Source organism: Eulemur rufifrons, chromosome 6, assembly GCF_041146395.1.
Source record: "Eulemur rufifrons isolate Redbay chromosome 6, OSU_ERuf_1, whole genome shotgun sequence".
Classification (NCBI taxonomy): Eukaryota; Metazoa; Chordata; class Mammalia; order Primates; family Lemuridae; genus Eulemur; species Eulemur rufifrons.
The window spans coordinates 50885002-50900311 of record NC_090988.1 but is presented as its reverse complement, the minus strand read 5'-3'; the positions used below and the strand labels follow the sequence as shown (position 1 = coordinate 50900311).

The 15310-nt window shown below is 49.8% G+C and overlaps 1 protein-coding gene across 1 annotated transcript in view; it reads right to left on the bottom strand.

Annotated features, from left to right (window-relative positions):
• Window positions 1-15310, bottom strand: part of LOC138384821 (guanylate cyclase 2D-like) — an 83065-nt gene that overhangs the window by 27750 nt on the left and 40005 nt on the right. The window contains 3 exon segments of the mRNA XM_069470486.1: window positions 3508-3648; window positions 4225-4360; window positions 5742-5887. Of these exon segments, the coding sequence (XP_069326587.1) occupies window positions 3508-3648; window positions 4225-4360; window positions 5742-5887 (423 nt within the window).

Genomic DNA, 15310 nt, shown 5'->3' with positions numbered 1-15310 from the left:
GGACAAGCCTGCCTCCTCTCCCCTCATCAGCCCAGGCGGTCAAGGAGCAGCAACAAACAGAAAGTATAAGTAAATACCACCCACAGAGTCTGCAAGCACGCAGTGTACAGTAAGTATATGTGGAGTTACTATCCCCATTTTGCCAATGGGAAAACTGAAGCACAGAGAGGGTGTTACTTGCTGAAGGTCACACAGTCCTGAAGTGGCAGAGCTGGGATTTAGAATCAGGCACCCTAGTGCCCAAGTCCATGTCTCAACCCCAATATGTGCTGCTTTTTTAAAAAACATAATGTCATAGTCCCTCATGTTTTCTTTTCCCAAGAAAGCACCTCCACATCCTTTCCTTACATAACAATGACATCACACTAGTGGCACTTATACGGCCCTGTGATGTATTCTCATCTCACTTAAGCCTCGTTAGATCCTCTACAGTGCGAGGTTTAGAGGAATAGTGGCCTTTCCTGCCCTGTTCATTGCTGTACCTCCAAAGCCAAGCCTGGGTGCATAATGTATACACAATAGATATATGTTGCATGTATTTATTGTATAATACATGTTGCATGTATGTATTGTGTAATACATGTTGCATGTATCTATTGTGTAATACATGTTGCATGTATCTATTGTGTAATACATGTTGCACGTATCTATTGTGTATACATTATGCAGATGAGGAACTGCGGTTCAGAGAGCTTAAGAAATGTGCCCAGGGTGACAGAATCAGTAAACGACAGAGCCCTGACTTGAAACCAGTCTTTCTGTCCCCAGAGACTGTTTCTACTGCCTCAGGCTGCTTGGCCTCTCTGGGCTTCAGTTTCTTCATCAATTAAATGGAAACCCTGAGGCTCTGTAGGGTTGTTGTGGGGACAAAGGATACGATGGATGTGAAGGTGCTCTGCAAACAGGAAAAGTGCACACAGATGTGGGCCTTCCTTGTCTCTCCTCTGCACCACTGAGGCTTGTGCAGGGCCTAGTGCAAAGGTGGGGACGGGGATGCTGCAGTGAGAGGCCTCGTGAATGGACATGATGCCTGCGGGACCTGAGTGAACTGGGATGGACGGATGGGTAGATGGGTGGATGGATGAGGGGGTGGATGGGTGGGTGGGTGGGTGGATGGATAGATGGATGGATGGATGGATGGACGATGAATGGATGAGCATATGGTATCTTAGTCCGTTTTGTGCTGATAAAACAGAATATCACAGACTAGGTAATTTATAACGAACACAGATTTATTTGGCTCATGGTTCTAAAAGCTGGGAAGTTCAAGATTGAGGGGCCAGCATCTGGTGAGGGCTTTCTTCCTGTGTCATAGCATGGTGTAAGGCTTACATAGTGAGAGAGAGAGAGAGAGTATGCGAGAGAGATAAAGGGGCAAAAGGGGGCCAAATTCGTTCTTTTGTGAAGAACCCACTCCTTCAATATAAAAAACTCACTCCCATGATAATGACATTAATCCATTCATGAGGGCAGAGCCCCCACGACCTAAACACTTCTTAAGGTTCTCATCTCCTAACACCTCCACATTGGGGGTCAAGTTTCCAACACATAAACTTTGGGGGACACTTTCGAACCACAGCAGATGGACAGGTGGATGGATGGAGGGGTGGGTGGATGAGTGGATGCATGGACAGCAGATAGATGAGTAAGTGGATGAGCATGAAAGGATAATGACGGATGAATGAAGATATAAATGCCCTTTTGAAAAAGATATTACTGTACCTGTGCGGTCTCAGGCTGGTATTTTAGCCTTTTCCAGCAGAGGGCACCAAGGCTCCAACAGTTGGCCTACGCTAGCCTTTCTCTGCAGTCACAAGCTTCCTGCAGGATGGCACGTCAGTGTCAAAGCTGGGCCTGGCCCGGAGCTTGTTGGCAGCTCTGGCCAGTGAACGGCTCAAGGCACAGAGCACCAGGTCAGAGTCTGTGGGGCACAGCAGCAAGACCCTGGCACCCACCTCCTGTGGCGGAGGCCTTGGAGAGATGCTTCACACCCCAGAGCCCTGTTCCCTCTTGTAACATGGGGAAATAAGTGGACCTTCTGGACGCCTCGTGAGGACTAGATGAGACGCACCGTAGGAGTGCTTGGTACATGGCAGGTCCTCGACACACACAGGCTGGGGTTGGACGGGGCTCAGAGAGGCTTCTGTGACGTACCCTCGGCCACCCAGCAAGCAGGAGGGGGAAGTAAACGTGATCTCTGGGGAGCCAGATGAGACTTCTATGAGAATAGAGAAAATTCTGTCAGCATCAGAGTGGTTCCTGGGGAACGAAGACAGCTGGGGAGGGGCTGCTCTGAGGCTGGGGAGGCTGTTGGAGACACTGGGAGGCTAAGTGAGCCCATCCTGCCACTCAGGGTGGACACAGAATACACACGCCGTAGGCCAGCCAGGAGCTCCAGGTGCAAGTCCGTAATGTGGGAAATTATCCTTTTAATATGGAACTTGACTGGCTGTGAATTTGCCATCTTAACAGGGTGTTTCAGGAGGCTGAGTTTTTCCTCTGGCGTTTATTTTATGCGTTGCTGTCACTCCTGGTCCCTGCCAGGAATTTATCGCAGAGACTCGGCCTGGTTTGAATTGCCTCAGAATGAGCTTGTCGACAGGTGGCACCCTGCAAAAGGCCAAGCCCAGTCCTACACAGCTTCAAAAAATAAAGAGAGAAAACCAACCTCAGGTTTCCCTGACTGCTGCTGAGGGAACGTCCGGCCCAGGACACAAAATGGCGTCCGGGCTTCGCGTCGTGAGCTGGCCCCTGGCTTGCTGAGGCAGGCGTGGAGACTGGGAGAGGGGCCCAAATTTGGTGGGAGGTCAGTACTTTCAATTTGCCTTTTTTCTCCTCGTAAGGCAGTGTTCAGACCTGTGGCATGCTGCAGGCCAGCGTAAAGTGGAGCAGAGCAACCTTGGTCTAAAGCCACTCCTGCCGAGGCTGCAGCCCCAGGCCACCTTCATGTTTCAGCCCCCAGTGTGGTTCACCCAGGGTGGGCTAACACCCTCTGCCACCTGGGGGGTCTGCGTCCTCCACCCACAGCACATGGCCCCAGGTCCCTGTCTGGGGCTCAAACTCAATCTTTGCCTTTCTCCCTGACAAAGTTCCTCTGGGCACACTCTGTGCAGCTTGCTGGGACTCATGCCTTCTTGCATCTGAGGCTTCAACATTTCCTGATGTCCTGCGCTGCAGCAGTGCCGTGTTTGGTGCCAGTGAGACAAGGGCGCCTGCTATAATCTGCTGGGAAAGGCAGAGGTTTGCAGCCTGGTGGAGGGTGAGGCACAACGGGAGGCAAGAACAATGGCTTTGGAAGGGGAACCAGCCCTCATGCGTGTGCAGGTTGATGAGCCTGCCCGCTGCCCACTTGTGCCAATCTCCAGTGAAATGATGGAGCCGGACCGAAGCCACCGAGGGCAGGCTGGCAGGGACCTGCAACTGACCGAGAGCCAGCAGCAAATAGCAAGGAGCAGAAGGGAGAATGCAGAAGCCAGTGAGCAGCGGTGTGATGAGAAAGGGACACACCTGTGTCCCCTGAGCCCCTGTTAGCACCCTGCAGGGCATGGGACTGAAAGTTGGCAGCCTGAAGCTCTGCCACATTGTTCTCCGTGGCCCTGTGCCCAAATGGGGCAGGGCTGGCACTGCGTTTGCAGCATTCGCCATGGGCTGGAAGCAGGACCGAATGTAGAGAGGTGACACTAGGGTATGGAGACCTGAAGACCCTGCTGGCCCCACCGTTCAAGGGGTCTTGAGTATGAGCTGGGGAAAGGGGCAGCCCCTCCTCTGCTGCCGAACCATCGGCTGCACACTTCCAAACAGGCAGGCCTGTCACTCTCACTCTGACATCCGAGGCCATCTGTTGGGGCCTTCTTGCTTCCTTTGAGGCTGTGCCCCCTGTGATGTGCCTGTCCCCAGCCCTTACTCTAAAGGGTCAGCCGTGCCACACTCCCCCACCCTGAAAACACCAGGCCCCAAGCCTTTGGCCAGAGCTCTGAATCTAACAGGACACTACTGAGGTGGCAGATCTGACAAACTTTATTTCCGTTGTGCTTTTTACAGGACTAGGATGAGCTGTCAGTTGTCCGTGGTCTGCTTCCGCAGGCTCTCTCAGCTCTTCCTTCCACTGTAGATCTTCAATGTTGTGTTGCCACAGTGGGGAGAGGACATATGGGCAGGTCAGCCTTCTGTCGGGCTGAAAATTCTGCCTCTGGCCCGTGACCTTGGGAGCCTGAGTCTCCTCACCTGTGAAATGGAGAGCACTTGCATCTGCCTCCCGGGGAGGCTGTGAGGTTTGTGTGGGGTGACAGGTGCACCAGGCACTGGCAGGCACCCGGTAAATGTCTGTGAGATCCGGATTCTTGAAAGCATGGGGGCCAGACTGCAAGCGGCAGAATCTGCAGCCTTCATGGGCCTGGGGATTAAGCCAGCTCCTAACCTACGGGTAGGTCACAGTTCTCTGTCCCTGCTGAGTCCTGATCCATGTCCACGTGGAGAACATTCCAAGGGCCAGAAGCTTGCAATTAAGTAAGTTCTCTGGCGTAGACTCCAACGAGAGGAGGCAATCTTTAGGTCACCTTCAGTGCCAGCAGCAGTTCCCGACAAGAGCCGAGTGTGGGAGGGGCACGTGTGCACGTGTGTGCGCCGCATGTCGGGTGGAGGTTGCTTGTGGAGCTGCTCCTCACTCCCTGGGTTTGGGCTGTGGCTGGATTTCGCCATCTGAGTGCTGCGTCTGACTTTCTGAGCCTTCCTCGAGACAGAGGTGGCCGGCTGGGCCCAGTGTGCTTCCGGGAGCCGGCCTCACAGCTGCTGTTTCTATTACAGGGAGGAGCCTGGCTCTGGGCAGGGCTGCGTGGCACCAGCTCCCGGCTCCCAGTCCTCGACCAGGGCACGAACGGGAAGGGGGACTCTGAACAGGGATAGGGAAGGGGGTGGGAAGCCGGAAACATCAGTGTAGGGGGACAGAATGAGACAGCGGTGTCAGGGAGGGAGCTGGCGGGCAGTGATCAAGTGGGACAAGAAGCAGAGACAGAATCAGCACAGAGTTGTCACAGAAGGAGAAGAGGTAGACAGCCAGGGAGAGGGGCAGAGAGAGCAACAGAGGCCACTGAGTCGGAAGCAGCAGAAACAGAGAAAGGGGGAGAGATTCTGAGAAAAAAAAACTTATGACAGGAAGTAGATGAGCAGAGAGGAAAATTAAGTCATAGAAAGAAGAAAAGAGAGAGAAAGAGAATTAGAGGCAGAGAGGAAGCAATGCATGACAAACAGACACGGAACAGAAAGAGGAGTGCAAGTACAAGGACATGTGCCAGGCACGGGTGGTAGGAGAGGTCTGAGCCGGGAGGGCCTGAGAATCCACCACATTCAACCCTCTCCCCATTTTCCAGGTGAGAAAACTGAGGCCCAGAAAATCATGGCAGAATCAGGCTTAGAATACAGTTGACAAAGACAGTGAGAGGAGAAAGAATGGAAGCAAAAAGAGAGAGCCGCCAGAGAGCTCCAAGATGACAGAAGCAGGAAGACAGAGAGATGGCGGAGGAGAGGGCTGTGGCAGGGAGCCCAGGACACCCGGAGCAGTGAGCCCCTGGGCTCTCCCTAAGCTGGGGGGGCTCTCCCTCAGCAGGTGCCAGCTACAAGCAGAGAAACAGAAGGTGGGAGGGAAGAGCAGGGCCCTTGGCCGGGTGTGGGTGGACTGACAGGGTGTCCTGTGAACAGGCGCTGCGTGGGGGTTTCCCATTGGGCCCAGTGATTTGGTTCCTGACCTCTTTGGATGAGAAGCAGTAAGTCAGAAGGCAGCACCCTGGCAGGGCTACGAAATGCCAGCCGTGGAAATCCACATCCATGAGCCACAGATACTGGAAGTCGCTGCGTTTCTCCATCTGGGACTGTGTAGCGCAGGGAATCCGTACTGCGACAGTGGGTGTGCTTAATGGTGATGCGGTTATCAAGAACGCACAGGCACCCTTAGGAAGCTCTGCTTACAAAGGTACGGAAGCATCACGTGCATTTTTGGAAAGGTGTCTCAATTCAGGAGTCTAACGATGTCTTCTTGAGGTTCCAAGATTTCTAGGAGGATTTTTAATTGTGTATTTTCTTTTAGTTGATAATATTTTTAAAGAGTCCTTCCCAGTTATAAAAGCACATGGTTTCCTTTTCAGTGACCATTCAAAATTAAAAGACATTTCATAGAATAAGACTTGAACTTCTGAGGGGGGGGAATGATGCAAGCAAGACCGAGCATCGAGTGGGCCAGTTCCACAAACATCAGCCTTTACCTCCCCTGTGCCAGGCTCTGGGACCACATGGGGTGTGGCTGTCCGGCATGGGCGTCAGAGCACAGGCAGGGCAAGGAGGGTGTCCACACAGAGGGGGCAGTGGTTGCCGTGGCAGACTGGTTATAGACGATCAAATAAGCAAACATATTAAAGATAATGGGAGCCAGGTTTCTCGTTGCTAGAGAAGTGAGTTACGAGTATGGAAAGAAAGAAAAATAAAATGAACCCTCTGCTGCTGGATTGGATTTGGAGGTAGCGGTATGAATTCATGGTTTTCCAGTTAGGTATGCTTTCTAGCTCTCTCCTTTGAGAGAGCCTGGGAGCGACCTCTCAATAGCGATGAGCCCTTAAATCTTGGCTTCTAAAATAAGCCAGGGCCCCTTGCAGAAACGGCTGCTTCCAAGCCTGGGACGAGGAAAGTACAAGATGAACCTGGAACAGCTTGCTGTGCCAGAAAGTAAATAAGTGCTCAAAGAATGATGGGGACTTGTCAGAAAGACACACAAGTTACCTTGTAGGGGCTCCCGTGGATCAAATCTGCATCACTCTGTGATCAAAATGAATAATGACAGTGACCGATTGTAACTCACTGGATAAAATAAGAAATCATGAGTCCAAATTGTTAGGGAGGGGAGGAGGGAAGGAGGGAGAACTAGATGAGGAACAGGATATTTATATAGTCTCAAAATACCTCCTCACAAAATAGTTATTCATTACAAATAGAAAAGGAATCATTTTCTGCAGTAATTTTCCTGTGGGGAGAGCCTGGCACACACCATCAAAGTGATCAAAGCAACCGTCACCAGTAATGGGACAAATTGAAATCACATGCCACCTGACAGGACGCAAGGAGAGCAGAGCCTCGCTCCCATAACAGCCCTGCCAAAGATTCAAAACCTGAATCCAATCATGAGGAAACATCAGACAGACCAAAACTGAAGGGCATTCTGCAGACTAATCAGCCTATCATCTTCAAAAGTATCAAGATCACGAAAGCGAGGGAAGGACTAAGGGACTGTTTCAGTCTGGAGCAGACTGCGTGACACGACATCTCAAGATTTGGAACTGTATCTTTTGGCTCTAAAGGGCATTACTGAGACAATTGGAGAAACGTGAATGGGGCCTAAGGAATAGATTATAATCACGTGTCCACGTTAATTTCCTGATTTCGATGGTCCTGTTTTGGTTATATTAGGACAATGTCCTTGTTTGTAGGAAACACTAAAATATTCATTCAGGAAAAAATAAACTATGTGTATTCTACTTGCATCTTTCTGTAAATTTGAAATTGTTAAAAAAAATTTTTTTAATCTGCCCACAATAAAATTCCCAAGATGAAGAGTTTGTCATATAAGCAATGCCAAAACCTTCGGGGAAAGCCTAACCTCTAATTCATACAGCTCTTCCACACCAAAATCAAAGTTGATGTGGTAAAGGAAAATTGTAAGTTTATAGAACCTATGAGCATGTATGTAAAATCCTAAATAAAATACAAGCAAAATCGAAGGCCTAGCCTCCAGGACCCATTCTTAGGAGCCAGCTGGTCACCCCTGTGCCCCTGCCCCGCCCTGCCTGGGGCAGGCAGCTGTGCTGGCAGCAGTGCCATCTTGGGTCAACAGCGCCTGCCCCCTCGAGAGGTGGCAGGGCACCAACGGAGGAGCCCCCCGGGCACAGAGCACTTCCTGGAGCACAGTTGCCAAGCTACCCCTGAATTGCCTACGCCATGTTTGTGTGTGAGAAAGACATTAACCTCCTCCTGTGTTCAAGTTAAAACACTGAGTTTTCTGTCATTCACAGCCAAACCTAATCTGAACTAATATTGGACAATAGGAGATTAAAGGAGAAAAGCCATATTTTCATCTCGTAGGTGAAAACAAAGAACTCAATAAATTTCAATGTTCCTTCACAATTAAAAAAAAAAAGCGCTTATCAAATTTGGAAGAGACAAAACTTTCTGAACTTCATAAAGAATACCTACAAAAGCCCAACAAGCAAACATCATGTTCAATATTGAGTTAGTTTTTTAAAATCCTTTTTAAGATCAGGAATAAGACAAAGATTCCTGCTGCCACAACTTCTATTGAATTCTGTTCTCAAGTCCTGAGCCAGCAAAATGAAATAAGAAATGAGAAGTATAAAGATATAAAAGGAAAAAAACAAAACTCTTATTGTTTGCAGGTGATATCATCTACATAGAATCCACAAAAAGATCTGTAAATAATTAAAATAATAGAGTTTAGCAAGATGGGTGAATATAAGATATATAAAAAGCCTTTTTATATACTATAACATAAAGTTCAAATATGTAATTTTTAAATAGATGCATTTACAATAACAACAAAAATTAAAAGGTACTTTGAAACAAATTTAACAAAAGCCATGCGAGCCCTTTTATGGACAAAGATTGTAAACTTTATTGAAAAACATTAAAGAAGACCTTTAAAAAATGGGAACATCTTTTAGATTCATGGATTAAAAAAATCAATTATCAGTGTCAAATAATTGATTTATAGATTCCCTATCACTCCAACCAAAATTCCAGAAGATCTGTTGGGGAATTTTGTAAGTCAGTTCTAACATTTTTTTAACAGATGAGCAAAAGGCCAAGATACTCCCCCCGAAAAGAAAAATAAAGTGAGGAGACCTGTCCTACCAGCTATTGAGACTTACTACAAAATCATAGAAATTAAGAAAGTGTGGTTGCTGGCAGAGGTGGTAAACAAACAGAGCTCTGGGACAGAACAGAGACCCCAGAAACAGGCCCCTGCACATATGGAAACTTGCTAAATGACAGCTGCATTGCACATGAAGAAAGAACTAGTCACTGAATGCTGCCGACACTTCCGGGAAAACTGAAATGTGATCTGCACCTTACACCGTACACAAAAATCAGTTCCAGATGGAGAAAGTGCTCAACATGTGAGAGCCAACCTTTTTGTTAATTTTAGGAGAAAACATAGGAACATTCCTTTACGAACCTGAGCTAAGGAAGGACTTCTTAAACAAGACATTAAGCACACCCACATAAAGGGGAAAATACAATAAATTTGACTGTGGTAGAGTTTACAACTTCTCTTCAACAAGATACAGTAAAGAAGGTGAAAATGCGAACTGCAAAGTGGGTGCCGCAAATTGCATTTTGCCAAGATGGGCTGCAACGATAGCTCTCGTCCCACATGCCCTTTAGAACCTTGCCACTCCCCATAAAGAGGTAGAGTTTATGTCCTCTCCCCTTGAACCTGGGCAGGTGCTTGTGACCGCCTCGCACAATAGGGTACAGCCACAGTGATGCTATGTGACTTCCAAGGCCAGGTCAAAAAACGCCATACACTTTAGCCTCCATCCCTGCTTCTGGCTTCGTCCTCCCCCAGCCCCACCTGCCCCACGCAGGTGACACAGGGCTGCGTTCTGGCTCAGACCCTGGCGTCACCACCTCTGATATGCTCATGTTTGCTTAGGCTCAGCTTCCGCTGGCTGTCTCAGCAAACCTCCCTCCAGTCCACCAGGCCTGGGGACCTGCCTTGGCCCTACATGGGGGCAGACCCTTCCACAGTCCCCAACCTGAGAGAGGAGGCAAGGCAAAAAGACAAAACAAGAAACAAAGCCACAGAAATTAAGGGATATCCAATATCTGTTCGTGTTGAGGGGTCAGAGGTAGAGGGTGACCTCAGCAAATCCTCGGGGGTCCACTCAGAGTGGGGAGCTGTGTCCTCACCAGCTACCTGGTGCTGTCCTCCAGAGTCATGCCAGGAAGGGTGGGAAAAGGTTTGGACTTGGAGAGTTCGAGTCCTTACTCTGCCCCTGATGTGCTATGTGACTCTGGGCATGTCACTTTACCTCTCTGAGCCTCAGCATCCTCAGTAGCAGGGTTCCTGTGTTGATCATTTTAATACATCTAATACCTGACTGGGGGTGGGGAGGTGATACGTGGAGCAGGTGCTCCATAAATGGAGTTGAAGGAACGCCCTCCTCTCCCCACTCCACCACATCGTGCCTACCCAGCAAACTTCTACTCGTTCGGCAAGACCTATCTCACAGTCACCTCCTCTAGGAAGTCTCCCTTGACTCATCAAGCCACCTGGGGGCCTTTGTGCTTCCCTCGATCACAGCATTGAACTCCACCTCCCATCTCAGCACCCCCTGACTATGAGGCCTCTGAGAGCAGAAATCATGTCTCAACCATCTCCGCGTCCCCGGTCATGGCCTAGGGACTGGCACGACACAGGCACCAGGAAATGGCTGCAGACTAATTATTTAATCAGCACATCATAAGACTTGTTCCTTCCAGAGGACCCCAAAGGGTCTTCTCTGGCTGAAAGCCACACGGCCTGTTCCTAGTCAGGCTGGTAACCGAGTTGCCCGGCTTCCTTGAGAGTCCCGTGAGCAAAGTGAGTCACGGGGCTGCTGGGGAAAGTCACGGGCACCCAGGCAGCCGCATTCTCAGCTGGTCTCATGATGCACATGAGATTCTCATTTATTCTCTCATTTTCCAATATTGGCAATATTCCAAGAGTGGCATTTTTTTTTTTCTGTTAAGACTGCAGACATGTATGAGGATGATAATTAGCGTCAATACTGACTTAAATACCTCTCCATACCTTTCACACCTTAGCCAAAAGGCACAGTAAACCCCAATGATCTGCATGTGGATTATCCACGGCCAGTGTGGGCTCCCAGGTGGGCTCCCCAGGCCTCCTGGGCCACCTCTCCCTCTCATCCACAGCTAAGGTTAGCCTGAACCAAACAAAATCTGGTGTCCTGAGATTTGCTCACACACCTCTGGCCAGTTCCAGCCCAGTCTGGCCCAGTCCAGCTCAGCTTGAGGGTGAACTCAGACATGAGGCAGCCCATGGACCAAGCTGCAGTCCCTCAGTGAGCCCCCGTGGGAGCCAGTGTGCCCCACCGCCCCCTGCCTGCTTCCCCATCTTCTCGCCCGTGCAGCCTGGGACACTGTGCCTCAGAAACAGCCCTCCAGCTGCCGGGCAGAGACCGGCAGGAGAGGGAGAGACTGAGGCAGAAGGCTGTTATCGCAGATGCCACGATGCCCTTCCCTGCATCCCCCAAGACGGCTCCCGCTGCAGGAAACAGTTCTCACGCTCTGACAGCTGCCCGCTTCAAGCACCATCCTCTCTCTGCTTCTCCGCCCGAGAAGAGAAGGGCTTTCCCACGGGCTTGCACAGCCTCACAGACACCCTGGGGTCCCCAGCGGGGCTGAGCTCACTTCCCACACACACTTCATTGCTTCTTCTCCCCTTTCCCACTGCCTGATTTGCTCCTAGGATCACCCCCCAAATAAACCACATGACCCAGGTCCTCGTCTCAGGGTCTGCTTTGGCTGTCCACGAAGACAGCCTGGAGGAGGCTGATGGAATAGTGCCAAGGGGAGATGGTGAGGCCTGAGCTAGGAGAGGACCCAACGGGGTGCAGGGAACCGGCTGCTCCCACAGACGTGTCAAAAGCAGAACGGGGACCTGGCAGCCAGTTAGATACAGGAGGTGGGTGAGGCGGAGGGGGGAGGCGAGGATGACGTGCAGGTTTCTCATTCCAGCAGCACCTTTGCTGTGGTAAGAAACCACCGGGAAGGGAATTTGGCAAACAAAATGACTTCAGATTTTCATGAATTACAGTTTCAAATTTTACATATAGCTAATCCTCGTGACAACCTTGCAAGATATTCATAGGTATATTGATTTCCCTCCCATTGTGTCAAAAAAGAAATAAAGGATTTAAGGTGGGTTATAAGATTTTGTAAAAATACTAGCTGGTGTATACACAGGTTTGTATATTCAATCAATGGAATGTTAAAGGCAAGTCATGAAAACAATGACGTGAAAGAATAATGACATGAAAACATGTTACAGCATTTTATTAAGTTTAAAAATTTAGCCTGCAAAACAGTACTCACAAATGAGAGCTCATTTGGGGAGTATCATGTCCATGGGTATATGTAATGGATTCCAACTGCAGAGTACTCAGATGTGCAAAAAAAGTGGTAATTTCATTTTTCTAACTATATGTACTTTCTATTATGATCCACTGTTCTGTGAAGTGGAAACCTAATCTCAGTCATTTCCCCCAGGATCTCCCACCCACATCGCATTCTCCCTCTTGCTACAGGCAGGTCCTGCAGTGTCATCCGTCTGCAAGGTGTCCCCTGAGACATCCCGTCAGCTTGTCTGCGTCTTTGCTCGCAGTCCTCACCGGTCATTGCCTGGTCTAGGCTTCTTCCAGCCACATGGCCCTTCAGTTTCAGGCAGCTTTCCTGGCTACGGCAGGGTCCCCGTGGAAGGCATAAAAATGCCCCCTTTCCCAAAATATGCTCACTCCCTAATCCCTAGAACCTGTGAGCACTGTATTACCTTATATGGCAAAAGATGAATATGGCCTTATAGGCAAAACACGTGATTAAGACAAGGATCTTGAGAGCAGGAGCTTATCGCGTGCTGTCTGGACAGGTCCTCAACGCAATCCCGTGCGCCCTACGAGAGCAGAGCGAGGCAGAGATTACACAGACACAGAGAAGGCCGTGAGAAGATGGAACAGGGAAAGACTCAGCCACAAGCTAATGACTATCAGCAGCCACCAGACACCAAGAGACGAGGACAGATTCCCCCTAGAGCCTCCAGAGGCAGCCCAGCCCTGCCGACATCTTGATTTCAGCCCAATGAAGCTCATTTCAGACTTCCGGCCTCCAAACTGAGAGAGGATACATTTCGCTGTTTTAAGCCCCCCAGTTTGTGATAATTTGTTACAGCAGCCACAGGAGACAGATACGGCGGCTCATCAGGCACACTGTGATCATTTCTCTTGTGTGTAAGCCAAGGGGAAAACCTGGGGGTGGGGGTGCTCTCCAAGGCTCTCAGTCACTTACCACAATCCCCAGGGGCCCAGGACTCTCTCTCTTGTGCCCCCCCTCCCCAGGGGCCCAGGACTCTCTCTCTTGTGCCCCCCCTCCCCGACCCCCTAAGCCTCTCCAGGACTGTGGGAAGTTCTGCAAAGCTCTCTTGGGCCCATCTGCCTGCACTTCTCTCAGACGTCTGCGCTCTGCTAGCCACGACCCCAGCAGGGTGCAAGGAACTCAGTACCCTGCCCCCACCCAGGCTCTGCAGAGAGGGAGGGTGCAGGTCCTCCCTGCGCTTGGAGTCCCACAGCACCCCTCTGCCTTGCTGTGGCTGTCCCCACACACCCTCGTCCTTGGACAAAGCTAGGCGAGGCGGATAGTGCAGGAGCCCTTAGCACCCACAGTTCCCCATCTTTCCTCCAACTCTCTCTTCCCTCTGTTGGAATATTCTTTGTCTGCTCTGGAATCCGGGTAGCCTGACTCTTCTTCAGTTCTTCCAAATGTGTTGCTTACGCCAGAACCTCAAAAGCCAAAAGCCTTTAATGTCCGTGTTCCACCAAGGTCATGGCGGTAAAGGAACTACGGAGGAAGGGAAAAAATGTTTAATTGCTCAATTTTTTTTTCTGGCTGTATACACACAAGTACACACACACACATATGTGATTAAAGAGAAATACTACACAAAAAGATTAGAATTGGTTATCCTTGGGAAACATGTTTTCTTCATGGTCCTTTTCCGGTACATTTCCCCAAATATCTAACATTAACATGTATGATTTTTGTAATTGAGGAAAAATTATTTTAAAAGAATTATTTAAAGGGCATAACATTTAAAACAACGTTTCAAAGTAGGCGTGAAAGAAACGACCGCAGGACTAAAGCTGGAGCCCCCGAAGCCCGACCAGCAGGCTCTGGGCAGGGCACGGGCTCTGCTCCCCGCGTCCCGGCAGCCAGCGAGCGTGAGAAAACAGCCGCGGTGTGCGTGCCACGGAGACGCACCAGCTGCTCAGAACGGCTGCTATTCTTAGGCCTAAAAGCAGACAGACTTTTCTGCCAAGGATCTGTTAGACAGATATTATTAATCTACTTCTTTACGGAGGAAAGGGAAGCCGAGTGGCGCGATGACTGGCCAGGGATGCAGCTACAAAGACGTGGAGCTGGGATTCGAACCCGTAGACTGGCCATGAGGAGTGATCCTTTTAGAACATAAGTAAAATCATGGCACTTTCCTGCTCAAAACCTCCAATGGCTCCTTAAGTCACTCAGGGCAAAAGCCAAAGTCCTTATGATGGCCTACAAGGCCCTGGGGAACTGGCTCAGTGACAAATGCCCTGCCCTCAGACCCTAGTGCCATCCTGTTCCCCTCCTCCCCACAACAAGCCAGGGAGGCTCCACCTTAGGGCCTTTGCCCTGGCTGTTCCTTGGCCAAGAACATACTCCCCACAGATATTATGGTGAACTTCCTTACCTGCTGCAAGCCTTGGCTCAAATGTCCCTCTACAGGGGCCTACACTGACCACCTGATTTAAAATTGTAACCCACCCCTTCCCCCACACTGCCCCTCACACTGCTCTATTTTCATCTGTAGCACTTGCCACCTTCTAACATTTACTATGTTTGCTGTTTGTCATCTGCTCCCTCTGCTAGAAAACAAGCTCCATGAGGACGGGATTTGTGACCTGTTCACTGATGTCACCTAAGTGCCATAGGCAGAACCCGACACATAGGAGATGCTCACTAAGTATTTGTTGAGTGATTGAGTCATGCACAGAGAATGCTCACCACGTGGTGTGGCGTGTGGTGAGGCTCAGAGACCGTGGCTTTATTTACCTTGTGAGGGTCAGGCCTGGGGCCACTCCCCTCTGCAGATGTGGTGGGCCGGCTCCTGTGTTGGCACGGGGGGTGGAAATAAGTCAGTACTCAAACACTTCCCATCCTGATGGAGAATACGTGCCAACCAACATTAGGTGGAAATCAAAACAAATCTTTTATTGGAGAAAAAAAAGTGTTGAGATAAAGAGAGAATTTATGTGCCAAAATCACACTGGGCACTTTCGTGTAAGTTTTCTCACTAATGCTCATAAGACCCACAGGCCGGTATAAACAGCGCCATTTGCAAGCAAGTAAACTGAGGCTCATTGAGTCAGGTAAGTGTTAGGTTTGTTCCAGGTGGGAACCCGAAAAGTATGTATAGGACAGAATGCGGTTAATGGAA